General features: G+C 45.0%; 1 protein-coding gene across 1 annotated transcript in view; it reads right to left on the reverse strand.

The window, feature by feature from the left end:
• The window catches only part of LOC134082575 (zinc finger protein 236-like), a 72533-nt gene that overhangs the window by 38416 nt on the left and 20069 nt on the right, over window positions 1-14048 (reverse strand). Inside the window, exons 12-17 of the mRNA XM_062538390.1 lie at window positions 13875-14004; window positions 11915-12175; window positions 10524-10783; window positions 8394-8495; window positions 4659-4798; window positions 4084-4181 (exon numbers count right to left, since the gene is read on the reverse strand). Coding sequence (XP_062394374.1) covers window positions 4084-4181; window positions 4659-4798; window positions 8394-8495; window positions 10524-10783; window positions 11915-12175; window positions 13875-14004 — 991 coding nt within the window. The remainder of the gene's footprint in view (window positions 1-4083; window positions 4182-4658; window positions 4799-8393; window positions 8496-10523; window positions 10784-11914; window positions 12176-13874; window positions 14005-14048) is intronic.

Genomic DNA, 14048 nt, shown 5'->3' on the forward strand with positions numbered 1-14048 from the left:
AGCTCCTCAGTCAATCAAATTTCCGTAGTCTTGCCACACCGTGTTGATTGGCGGGAATTGCTTATGATTATGATTCATGCTTATGGTCCATTTACAGAACCACAGCTGTGTACATTTGCTTTTTTTGTAAGCGTGAAATCTAAACAGACAGCTAGAGAACCACCCCGAGCTGTTGTTTGTGGGGTTAGAACAGCAGACGCACTTTTAAAGAGGCATTGCAGAGTTATTTATTTCAAAGCAGCGAGATAACAGCCAACAGACTTTGGTTAAGTTAACAACCAACAGATTTCCCTTGTGAACGTCAACAACTACCTAAAAGGCATTTATGTCAGCAATATACTTTTGCCAGCGCTGTGTGTACAAGCAGTTATCACATTTATGCACATTTCCTATGATGGGTTTAGGCTGCAAACTGGGAATGACAAGTGTGTTTACAATTTGATTCACATGACTACATAACATCACTGTGGGGTAGGAGATATAAAATTAAACAAAAAAAAATATTTAGCAAAAACTGTATTTTCTGTAAAAAAAAAAACCTTTATCTCTTAGCCCTTGAAGAGGTCTAATTTTGGATGAGTAGTGTCTACAATTGTGTTGCCTTTGAAATATGATGTATGGAAGGTGTGTGAAGGGAAATGTGTTAGCTGAGAGAGTAATGTGTGACAGCAACATCCATCACAGCTTTTTCTGTCAGCTATTCGAGTCCATGAGACACTGCCAAGAGAGGGCCGCCTCTGAGTGCTTGATCTGGTAAAAGGGTGTGTGTGTGTGTGTGTGCGTGTGTGTGTGTGTGTGTGTGTGTCTGTATTCTCTGTGATGGGAGCGCAACACTTCTCCATCACATGCATACTGAGTAAGCAGAGACAGCAGGGGGAAGATTGACACATACAAGGCACGCGTGGGTAACAGCAATGTCAAAATGTGACGGCGCATTAGACAGATCTGAACTACGGAAATGACAACAACGAGAAGAGACCAGCACTGAATGATAATGAATAGACTGTGCAGGATCTCGTAAACTGATTGGCAGACACTTGGCCGTTACTCTCATAAGTGGACATTTCAACAATACTCACTGACTCTTCAACCACGTCCCCCCGCCCACACACAAAAGTTTTTAGTGCCTCCAACAATGACACTAAAGTCAAAACACCGACAAATGGAAAAAACATTCAAAATTATTCCAAATCATCTGTAGAAAGTTTGCCACTGCAATGAACTCCTGACCAGCAAACTCTTCAAAATGTGCATAGAAACCCATTAAACTACCTGCTGTTTCCATGGCACTCCCAGTAGCACCACACAGCTACTCAGTCAACTTTCATGAACACACATTACTAAAAGAACTGGATACAACTTTCACATAACTTTTACATAAGAATGAATACTATTATATTCCCCCAGAGACATTCATTAATACATTAGTTTCCTTCCATTTGGCCTCTTCAACAAATTCCAGTCGATCATCCCATTGTTTTTGGATTCCTTGTACTAACCCTCATCCAGCGTTTCAATAAAGGTACGCAACAACACCCCGCGTCCTTGAGTTTCTGAGAACGTCTCCTCATCGCCAAGGAAACGCAAACTAACTCAATAAATAAATAAACAAATAAACAAAGAAAAACAGGGTCCTTTTTCATCTGCTTTAAAACTCCCCCCCTCCTCCCCAGCCCTCACCTCCACCACCCCTCCCTCCCTCCCTCCCTCCCTCCCTCGCTCATTGTTTTTATCGGCGAGATCAGGGGTAGTTGTCCTTCAGATGTGACGCCGCCACCCCGTCATTGCTGACAGCTCAGAGGGGGAGATGAGACATGCTGAGACAGCTAATTGAAGCAACAACAAGACGAGTGTACAGCACTAGAACACAGGAAATGAACACCGGGGAAACTTTTCCTCTCTCTCTCTCTCTCTCTCTCTCCCTCTGTAAGGGGGCCCTTGTTGGCCAAGAAAGCGAAATGAAAGCCCAACAACACAAGTTTGCTGAAAGTGCGGATGAGGAAGTTGGCATCGGCTGAAACGGAGATCTGTAGAGGAAGGAGCCTTGTTATCCGTGAAGGATGGACTATGAAATATTTATTGTTACAAACTGCTGATACTGCCAACATCCACCCCTCACCACTAGTTGCCCTGTTGTTACCCATCGGCCACTACACTACCGTCTTACTTCTGTGGGCTCGTGGCCTTTCTCACGCTGTTAACCAGATGTATCATGTTGTTACACGGCAAGAACTCCTGTGGAGTGAGAGTGCTTATGTATGTATGATAATATGTATACGGAGGTATTGTCAATAGTATCTACCTAGTGTCACTGCAACCTCTGTCAGTACTCAAACTTTGTAATGTTTTCTTTGTTTTTGTTTATTTTGTTTTTCCTTACTTTTCTTGGTTTTGATGCTGTTTTTTTAAAAGGGGCATGAGTCAATTTGACATCCTCACCAGTGTTAGCAGTGCCTCATTCTGCAAAATGAATTTATGTGCTCTATCCCCTCGAATTTGAGAGGACTAACAGTATGTACAGTATGTATTGACAATAATTGGGGCAGCCGTGGTGTACTGGTTAGGGCTTCGGGCTTGTATCGGAGGGTTGCCGGTTCGATCCCCGACCAGTCCACCACGGCTGAAGTGCCCTTGAGCAAGGCACCTAACCCCTCACTGCTCCCCGAGCGCCACTGGTTGGGCAGGCAGCTCACTGCTCTGGGTTAGTGTGTGATTCACCTCACTGTGTGTGTACTGTGTGTGTTCACTAATTCGGTTAAATTGGGTTAAATGCAGAGAAACGAATTTCCCCTCACGGTATTCTATAATACTGTAATTCGCATTGCATGATGACACGATCATGTGATCCTGCATATCATACTTGTCTGTGTTTTCCAGGCCTTTGCTTATTGCGTTCATTGCATTTCTCCAGTCAGGGTATGCAGTGGGTGCCTGGTATGTAACACTTTAAGTTATTTTACACATTAAGCCCGTTTTCTGTATTGCCTAGGATGCAAACGAGTGTTTGACACCGAAATCTCGAAGATTGATCCTGTTTCTGCAATTTGGCTGCTTTAGAATGTTCTCTGTATGGCTTCAGCATTGCTCGCTACGGGCATGGTCTACTCTGTCCTTAAAACACCTCTAAACGTTCGTTTTTTAAATGTGCAACTTACCGAGTGGTTACTGGTCTTCAACGATCTTCTATAGCAAGTTTCGCAGCGAAATACAGCTTCTGTCATCTTTTATCAGGGATTTTCGAAGTCCCGGAAGTACTTTTTCAGATACCTGACAACCGTGTGTGCCTAATATAACACAACAGAAGTTGAATTTCGCTGCGAAACTTGCTATAGAAGATCGTTGAAGACTAGTAACCACTCGGTGAGTTGCACATTTTTAAGATGTCGTCAGACAACAGTAACTAAATGACGTGATGTTAATTGGACTTGGACAGAATGACAAAATGATGCTACTTGGACTTATTACACAGATTTTTGTTTGCATTGAGGGGCTGAACAGAGGCTTTGTCGGAATAATGTCAACAGACTCAGTCAGACTCATTTAAATCAGTGTTTGTCTCCGTACGTAAACAAATGAGAGCAAAGACTTCCTTAGTGAACAAAGCCTTTCTTCTCTGAGCAAGTTGGAAGTTTTTAATGAATTGTCTGTTGAAGCATATCCTGACTGAATAATGAAATGTCAACTTCCACCAGAACGCAGCCAATAACATGAAATATCCATTCCACCAGCTCATCAGTAGCAAGTGTAACACAGTGCACCAATTTGTTTCATATAACGCAAGAGTAAAACGGCTTTATTTCCAAGAGTAGCCAGTCTAACAAAACTCTTTGGACTTTACTCTATGACCAGATGCATTGGACAGGACACATATCACGTCAACAGGCTGCTCTTTTCTGAGATGGTCATGGGAAGAAGACAAACATACGCATGCATACCCCCCCACACACACACACACACACACACACACACACACACACACACACACACACACACACACACACACACACACACACACACACACACACAAACACACACAAACACACACACACACACACACACACACACACACACACACACACACACCTGTATGCCCTCTTGATCTCTTCACTCTCGTCGTGATAGTCTTGTTCAGCAGAGAGCTGCAGTTCCCCTTGGGTGGGCTCCTGGAGTAGACCACCAGCCTGAGAAACACACACAGCAGCCCAGTGCCAACTAAGTGCATGTCAAATAAACATGTGATCGTAATTTTGTATGGGTGTGTGTGTGTGTATGTGTGTGTGTGTTCATATAAGCCTGAGAGTGTGTGTATGTCTGTGTGTATGCATATCTGCAGGCATTTGCAAGCATAAAGATGTGTGCCTGTGTCAAAGTAAGCCTACATGACTATGACATCAATGAGTCTGTTTATGAGCATGTGGGTGTGGTGGGGTGCATGTGTGTGTGTGTATGTGTGTGCTCATGTGTATCAGTGTGTGTGTGTGTGTGTGTGTGTGTGTGTTTGTGTGTTAATTTGTATCAGTGTGTGTGTGTGTGTATGTGTGTGTGTGTGTTTGTCTGTCTGAGTATGCGTAAGTGTGCGTGTGTGCATGTGTGTCTCACATGTATATCAGTGTTTGTGTGTGTGTGTGTGTGTGTGTGTGTGTGTGTGTGAGACTCACCACCTCAGCATTGGATACGTGCAGCAGGTTCTGTGGGTGGTAGCTGGAGGAGAGGGCCTGTGACTCGAGCGTGCTGGAGTCTTGCAGCTGCTGCACGGTGGAGAAGTGAGGAGCACTGAAGCCCTCCGCTATGGTGAAGCCTGCGGAGCACCAAACATCAGTTACTGGACATTTCCACTACTGTGAAGTTGATATAAGAAAACACAACAGATCCATGCTATAAATATAAGCGTTGAGGAATGATTGTGATATAATTTGCTATAAGATATAGCACTAAATGTTTTTTGTTCATGTTTGAGTGAAACATTGTCCTGTGTGACAAACTGCACACGAAATGCAGACACAGGTGCAGCTAGAGGCGTCAAGGCTGTCTGGGTCAGACATGTCTGTCTCGTAGGGATAGCACTAAGAATGTAGTTAATCAGCAATATGCAAATAGCAACTACAGTAATTTCCTGTGCATTCGCCGCATTGTGTATAAGCCGCAGGACAGTGTTTTATGCGAGTTAAAAGAAACAAAACCATATTAATATCATATCAAATTTCGCGAAAATCAATGTATAAGCCGCAGCTAATAGCTGGGAAATTAAATAAAATTAATAAACCAAAAATAGAACAGGCAAGAGGACTATAAAAACGTAGGGATAAGAGCCCGTTTTTGCTCATTGATTTTTTGTCGGACACTTTGCTGTCGAGGACCGAGGTAGAGTAGGGACTTTGGTGCTTCTTATCCTTTTTTTTATATTTTATTTCATTTCGAGCATTTAATCTACTTTGTACTTTTTTGTATTCTTTTTCTGTAATAGTTTTCTTTTTATTCCTATCCCAATAAAATACCTTCAGTGAGGAGTTAAAAGACTTGGTTGTCTGATCGGTCTTTAAGAGGACATTTACCCCCCCGGCTTGATATGGATTAACCACATAACCTTTTGACAAAGAGCGCTGTTCGGATTGCGTTGGATTGACTGCATTATCTCATAGGCGATTGGTTATACACATGACTGTTGGCTGAAGTGTTTACTCAGGGTAACAGGTGCGGTAGCAATTCAAGTCTCGCAAGATCTCTATGCATAAATGTTGTACGGATGAGCCAACAGACAAACAACGTGCTATTATTCTATGCGAGAACATTAAACATAACGCAAACAGAGGTGGACATCCAGGGGTCAGAAAATAAAAGTGATCCCACCATTTAGTAAACCAGCTCATCCTAATTAGCAGTCAGATAATTAGTGATATCGCCTGTGTTAGGTGTGTGCCTATTTCACAAGATGTCGCCACTGTGTAAACTAACTTCCTCTGGAACAGCTCAGTCTACAGGAAAGACAGAAACAGGAAGATGTTTTACCCTGCCAATTAAGGCATCATTAACATCAACTAGGCCAGGCACCTGGACACTGTGAAATTGGCTCATGTGGCAGGACTTTTACTTTCTGGAACTGGGATGTCCGCAAAAAAACGCATGCACATAGACGTATGAAGCATCCTACAGTTTTCCAGTCTCCCGGCCATGCGCTGACCTCCCCAGAGACTGTAATGCGATCACTGTTAATGCCCACACTGACCCTTCATTTACCTCCAGCCTGTGGGGAGCAGTATGGATCTACAGGGCCTAAAAGCCAGTACAGATCTTAATGACGGGTAACAACATTTGCAAATGCTACCCATTTGTCATAGTTCACCTTCCCTCAAAACCAATCTACTTACAGTCCCATTGGATAGATGTTGGCATGAGCTAAAAACAAATTGGAAAATAGTTGCCTTCTTCCCCGTGGACAGACCACAGTGACCGGCAGGCAGGAATACAGTCTGAAGTCCTGCAAATGACTCCCTAAAAGCAGGCAAAAATAAGCCAGCCTTGAGCTATCCCTGAAACCAGAACATTAAATCCCCTCAGATCATCTGCTTAATTGGTAGTTCTCCAAAATAGTACTACAACACCATATTAACATTAACCAGCAAATGTCAGACAGCATCTAAAAGTACACATCTTAATTGATTTCATAGGTCTGCATGAAAACTATGGCTTACCGATGCCGCCCAAGATTGATGAGTGTGTGTATGTTATTACTGTGTGACTGCTCAATGTCTGTTGGTGTGCGCAATAAACAGAGGAGGCAGAGGGAGCTCTTCACGCTGCCATTCACAGTGAACACAAAGGGCTTTTGTTATCAACAGATCACTGCACAATTCAGACAGAATGGCCAAGTGGCCTTCAGATAAGTATCCGTCACACACAAGGACTGCATCCGCACGATGATCGGCATACAGATCTGTGCGAACGCTTTGCCAAAGGCAAAAATAAAAAAATAAAAATAATAAGCCTGAAAACAGCATTTGCCAGACCCATACCGCCCACCAGGAAATTGGACCTAAAGAAGGCCTCGCAGGCAAAACATTACCCAATTAAAAAATATATATATATATCTACATTTGGTGCCAGAGTGCGCAACATTCTGCTCTTATCTTTAAAACCAGAGCACGAAAAAAACCGCACACTCACAGGACAGAGACAGAGAGGACTGGAAATGTGTATGTTGAAAAGTAGCCGTTATTTGAGCTCCAGGTTCCTGAGAGAAGGCAAAGGCAGGAGAGGGGAGCGGGAGGGCCGGAGGGAGAGGGAGAGGGAGAGGGAGAGGGGGAGGGGGAGGGGGAGGGGGAGGGGGAGGGGAGCTGCGGAGGGGTGGCAGTGAGTGAGAGGAGCTGAGAGGAGCTGAGCGGAGCGGCGAGCCCCACCATGGTTAGGCCAATCGAGCGAGAGGGAAAGCCCTCGGAGCCACGCAAGCCTGATAAGATACAATCAGCAGGGAGGCTAAGTTGGTATAAAAGGACCATCTCTCCCTGTTTATCAATGTCATTCTCCCTCTCTCTCTCTCTCTCATTCTCCCTCTCCCTCTCTCTCTCCCACCCTCTCTATCACTCTCTCTCTCTCTCTCTATCTATCATTCTCCCTCCTGCTCTTCCACTCTAAGGAGTGATTTCTGACAGACAGATGGTATCTGGCATTGAGCATGGCAATGGCACCAGCCTTCAAAGCGCTGGATGCATGGGATGAATTCTGCCCTGGGCAGGGAGGGGGGTACGTGATCTACTGTGTGTGCTTTGGGGCCAGCGAGCCTGCATGAGAGAGTGGCGAGGCTGTGCTCAAACAATCTAATGGGGCCAGAGTGAGTGAGTGAGTGAGTTGGGTGAGTCATATTTTGTATCAGGGCTCTGGGAGAGCCAAGCTTATTGGATTTGTGTTGTTTTTTTAAAGGGCAGTGGGAAGGGGGACATGACAGAGACACACAGAGAAGAAAGAGGAGAACTATACAACAGAATCACAGAACAGAGAGATACACAGTCAGTGAGTGAGTGTGCGTGCCTATTTGTGTGTGTGTGTGTGTGTCTGTCTGTCTGTGGCACTGTGCATGTGTGTGCAAGGGTGTTTGTGAGTGTGTGTGCGTGTGCATGTGTGCAAGGGTGTTTTTGTGTGTGTGTGTGTGTGTGTGTGTGTGTGTCCATGTGCGTATGTGTGCAAGGGTGTTTGTGTGTGTGTGTGCAAGTGTGCAAGTGTGCAAGGGTGTTTTTTTGTGTGTGTGTGTGTGTGTGTGTGTGTGTGTGTTTATGTGTGTGTGTGTGTGTGTGTGTGTGTGTGTGTGTGTGTTTATGTGTGTGTGTGTGTGTGTGTGTGTGAGCGCGCGCATGTGAGTAAGCGGGCGTGTGAGAGGGAGAGCACGTGGGCGTGTGTGCTACCTTGCGAGAGCGCGGGCTGGTCGTAGGCCGGCTGCGGCAGGGCGGAGGTGTCGTACTGGCCCATGTTCTGCTGGAGGGTGTGCTGCGTCGCCACAAACTGGTCTGCAGGAGAGAGAAGAAATCAGGAGACAACTCAACAGACCAAGAAAGGCCAAACACCAACAACAACAATACTGTTAACAAATATATCGATGTGGCTAGGCTTCCTGTTTTGTAAGTTATCAAAACGTTAAAACCAGTGATATTAAGCCAGAGTGTGCGTCGCTTCTGACCTTTTCTAAAACCAAAAAACAACACCATCACATCATTGCTATGGACTGTGCAAAACCTTTACACCACACTTCAGTGAAAGTGTGTGAAAGAGGTAGATGTGTGAACATTACAGTGACTGCAACAGTGACAGTTCAGTCTGAGCAATGGCATGAGAAACTGATGAGAAACTGAAACTGTCTTAGCATTACGCCATGATATATAGGCGAATTTCCATATTTAAAAGAGACATACGATGAAAGCAACAGTCAATGGCGGGCTCCAGAGACAATCCCAAGGTTTGAGTCCTAAAAGTTGAACATGTCTCACCTGAACATGTGGCATTTTTCCATGAACCCACCACAGAACAACTATCCCAGAGAACCAGATCAAACAATGCATGACATTTGATGCTCTTTTGGTGTTGTGACAACAGAGTAAACGGAATGTTCTAGCAAACGTGACCTTTCTGCATTGTACCCCCATGTCATGTTAACCTTTCCAGCAAACGACAATTGGGGGGGAGGCAGACATCAGGACAGCCCCATTCTTCACTGTCCACGCCTGGAAGGATGCTCTCTTTACTCCAAAAGCACAGACACAACCTGCCCTCCTCATGCCCCATCCCAGGAACGAGATATTTGTCTCAACATTTGAGAATTCATTCATTTGTGCACAAATAAAAAATCTTCCTCTGACAGATGAAGGTGTCACAGCAATACACCTACAATACAATACAATACAATACAATACAATACAATAAAAAAGCCTGTCCTTGCTCTTCAAAAAGATCTTTCTCATTCAATTGAGCCAAGCTTGACACAACAAGGTAATATTCTCAAGGTTTGTTTTCTACAGAGGTCTCTCGTCTGAGTCATCGTCTCAGGGCAGCCATCTCTCAGCGAGACCAGAGGTTATCTTTCATGAGGGCACTGTGTACGCTTTTGAAAATCTCTCCTTTTGATGGCTACCGGCCTTGTGCTCCCTCAAGAACAAGGCTTTGCTGCAAATGAGCGTCAGAGTATGTGACACTGTCAACCCTGATATGAGGCTTCTTCATCTCTTGTTCCATTTCAAATCAGTGGGTATTGCGCTGATGGTCTTTCTCATACTCAAAGCCATAAAGGACACCGTTTCTTACACATGCATTTCTCCTCACATTTGCTGTGCTATAGACTTGCATACGCCATCACACTCACACAAGCACATGTAAATCCTTAAATAGATGTCATAATGTTGAAATGATGATACGATGTGCGCTTGTGATAGCGCAGTTGTGCAAACAGACATTGTGCTCAAATCTCCCTTATCTACTACCTTCATTTACATTTGTCTCATTGAATGTATTCCCTCCTCACATCTCGACATATCCACACATCACTACAGATCTACGCATCTACACATTCACTACTCACAAAAAGTCAAGGATATTCGGCTTTCTGGTGAAAGTAGTTGGCCTTTGTTTCAATAAATGATTTGACATGATGTACTTTTGTGATATAATACCACAGTAGATTGTTTTTTCCCCCTCCATTTTCCAGAAAGCCAGATATCCTTAACTTTTTTGTGAGTAGTGTATCTACTGTACACGTCTCTACAGATCCTCCCATTTCTACAACAACACCTGCGTTAAAATGCCTAATGCTGTTCTTTCCTAAAGCCATTGGCTAATGTGCTGTTATAGGGCCTAACAGAGGAACTACACCAAGCGCGTGCATGAAGCGTTCTGTTCACAACGCATATGCTGCAGTAGCCAATAATCACTATAATCAATGGAAGTAGCTACACCAGACGCGACAGTGGGGCGCGAATGGAACGCTTCAGTTTACGCACCTGGTGTAGCACCCGTGTAAGAGATTATGCCACAGTGCTGTGTCTTACCTTCGTCCTGCACCAGGGTTCCATCAGTCAGGGGTGTCTGCAGCGCCACCTGCTGGGGGCCCCCCACCACCTGCGCCTGGCCGAGCTGCTCCAGCATGCCCTGCTGCTCCACGCCGGAGGGCGGAGGCTGCAGCTGGCCGCCCTCGATCTCCACCTGCATGTCGTGGGCCACCGCCGCGCCGGGGCCGCCCATGGGGTCCTCCAACGACGTCCCGTCCGAGGACGTCGGCTGCTGCTGGAGCTGCTGGGCCAACTCATACCTGCAGAAACCAGACCAGACCAGATCAGACCAGACCAGATCAGATCAGACCAGACCAGATAAGACAAGACGAGACATGTGTGTCTGTTAACGCGCCGATGCTGAAATCAATGTCCACAGTCTATATGTCAGTGCTCTTTTTTCCCTCCCCATTTCATTCCTGGCCGATACAACTGGATCATATTGATCTGGGCCAACTCATGCCTGCAGTGGCCAGACCAGACCAGACCAGACAAGACATGTGTGTCTGTTAACGCACCAATGCTGAAATCAATGTCCACAATCTATATTCCCTCCCCATTTCATTCCTAGCCGATATACTACTGGATCATACTGATCTGTATTCAAATATCAGATGGGTTGTCACAACGTTCGGAGTGATCAATATCTGCAATCAATATCAGATTGTGTTATTTTTGTTTTGGTTCCGTGACAATGAACTGAATCCTCCTGATCAATACTGAAATATCTTGAGAGCTTGTGCTTGTGTGAAAGTCAGTGTCAAAATGGCACATACAGTTACTTGCTGTACCTGTGTAACATTAGGTGTGGACTTCTCAGACCAAACCATTTCTATCAGACTATATAATGTAGTAATACCATTGGTAGGGAAAGCATGCTCACTAAGATGGAGTTGCTGGCAGAATTGAAAGCACAACTAAAGAAGAGTGTATGCGGAGCACAGATGCTGCATAAATTTAGGAACAGCAGATAGATTTTTATAAAAATATATGTGGTGCATGAACTGCTACACCGTTCCATTATATCGATTATACTGGGAGGGTATTGCTATAGCACGTGCTTAACAAATGTTGCGGTGTTTGGTGTAGCCTGGTTCTAAGAACCCTTCCAGCTTCAGGTGTGAGACGGGGTGGGCTCATGGATATCATAGACCTAGATACCGCATTGGGCCCCAGAGGGTGCGTCAATAGTGTAGCCATCTTGCTGGGGGCAACAATTGAGTGTTAAGTCACTGGAGGTGTCTGATGAGAAATCAGACAGGTGTCTCTGATTGCCTCCAAGTGTTGCCCATAAACAGTAAGGTGTTTACCCCCACCAATACGGGGCCCGTGTTAACTTATGCCACACAATAGACCTCGACGGACAATGTGATATCTACAGGTGAGCTCACCTGTGGGTCTTCATGTGCTTCCTGCAGTTGGGCGAGGACTTGAAGGTCTTCTGGCAGTAGGGGCACATGTAGGGTCGGAGGTCGCTGTGCGTGGTCAGGTGGCGCCGCAGGCTGCCGCTGGTGGTGAAGGTGGTGTCGCACATCAGGCACTTGTAGGCCTTGAGGCCCGAGTGGGTGCGGATGTGCGCCTTCAGCACCCCCGACGAGGCGAAGCCCTTGCTGCACTGGATGCACTTGTACGGACGCTCCCCCGTGTGCGACCTTGGGGATGAGACAGAGGTCAGAGAGAGGTCAGAGAGAGGTCAGACGAACGGACGAGAGAGACGATCGATATCAGTGGGAGGGGACCAGAAGGTGAGAAAATCACAGAGAAATTGTCAAGATTCTTAAACTAGACCGGTGGTTCTCAACCTTTTTTTTTTCATGTCAGATGAAACAACATCCCAGAATAATCAGGCTGGTGTCCACGACCCCCCCAGCCCACCCTCCCTCCACCCGTACGCTCCCTGCATTCTAACACTGATGGAATAATAAATTCCATTTTAGCTGTACTGCTGTGCTTTTTAGATTAGATTTAGATCGCCTCGTGCTGAGTTGGAATAGCAATACATTTACTGAGAAGCCGTCTCCATAGGCAGCGGATAAAACTTCTTCTTTACCAAGTATTGCATATCATCTAGAAAAAGCATTAAACTTAATGAAACTTCAACAGTGTTATCAGGATCGGTACCTGGGTTATGGATGTATGGTATGTCTAGTATTATCTAACAGTCCTGCAGTACAGTGGCTTACATACTGATCTAGTACTCTTACCAGTGAATTGCCTCGTATTCAAAAACAGTGTGCTTAAGAGATTTGAATATGTTGCTATCTCTTCACTGTATAATTTCCCAAAACCTATCCCCCATCTCTGTCTCCCACTATTTCCCTGTGCCCTTCATAATGACCTGACCATGAAAGGAGATCTCAAGCTTGAGCTTGTCCCTTAACAATACAGATGAACGTGCCTATTGACAGAGACTATGGTGGGGTTTATTGGCAAATAAGACAGGAACCAATTCAAACAGAGACCGGGGGTATGGATCTCATATGAAAAGGCTAGCAGTTATCAACCCAGGCAGAGCGAAGGTCTGGGGTGGTGGTGGTGGTGGTGGCTGGGGCACATCAATTGCTGAAGCTAATTGGCAAACCAAAGGTTCCTGTTAAAATGGCCGTCATAATCCTTAAGGTTAAAGTTATGAGATATATTATGGGACTTTTTTTTTTTTCTCTCTCTCTTTTTCCATTTGCTATCGGAAGGGTGACCTTTACGGCAAGGGTTTTTTCCCTCACACTTGAAATGAAGAAAAAAGGCAGAACATTTAGTTGATGCACAAAGGCGGAAGGGTGAAATGACTTTCTGAGAAGATCGAAGAGTGGCTGGTCAATTACCCTTGTGTCCTACTTCTAAAGGTCTTAATCTATGCTGACAAAAAAAGATAAAGGTTGTGAATAAGTCGTTTTCAAGCAGGTAATGAGACCTGTCTTCTTCCATGCATGATCTTTAAGTTTAGCAACCATTTACAAAGGGTCTGAAATGGCAAACCTTCGTTAAGCGAACCTCTTTTTCACTTGATGGATACTGTAACAGGATATATACCTGGATACACTCACACACTCTCAAACACACACACACATATACAGTATATATAGTGTGTGTGAGTTTGTGCGCGTGCGCATGTACGCTTGTGGTGTGTGTGTGTGTGTGTGTGCGTGTGTGTGTGTGTGTGTGAAAGGACTTTGCTTAGCATATAGTGAACGAATGAATGAATATTGCACTGATTTTTATAAACCAATAATAGTAAATGTGGCTTTTAGCCAAACAACTTCACAAACAGGAGCAAACAGAACTAATATATGTATATCCGTTCAGCAGCTGTTTCAATCACAATGGGATTTTAGCCTGAGGAAGATTCTGTACCTGACATGCTGTTTGAGATGGCTGGACTTCTTGTAGGCTTTGTTGCAGCAGGCACACTTGTAGGGTCGATCGTTCTCCACAAGTTCAAGGTAGGGCTGCAACACGCGGGAGTTCTGGTTGTGAATGAGGCCTGTGGCAGACAGACAAACATGGTTATATCAACATCAAAAGACA

The sequence above is a fragment of the Sardina pilchardus genome, chromosome 6 (assembly GCF_963854185.1).
Source record: "Sardina pilchardus chromosome 6, fSarPil1.1, whole genome shotgun sequence".
In the NCBI taxonomy this organism is placed as follows: Eukaryota; Metazoa; Chordata; class Actinopteri; order Clupeiformes; family Clupeidae; genus Sardina; species Sardina pilchardus.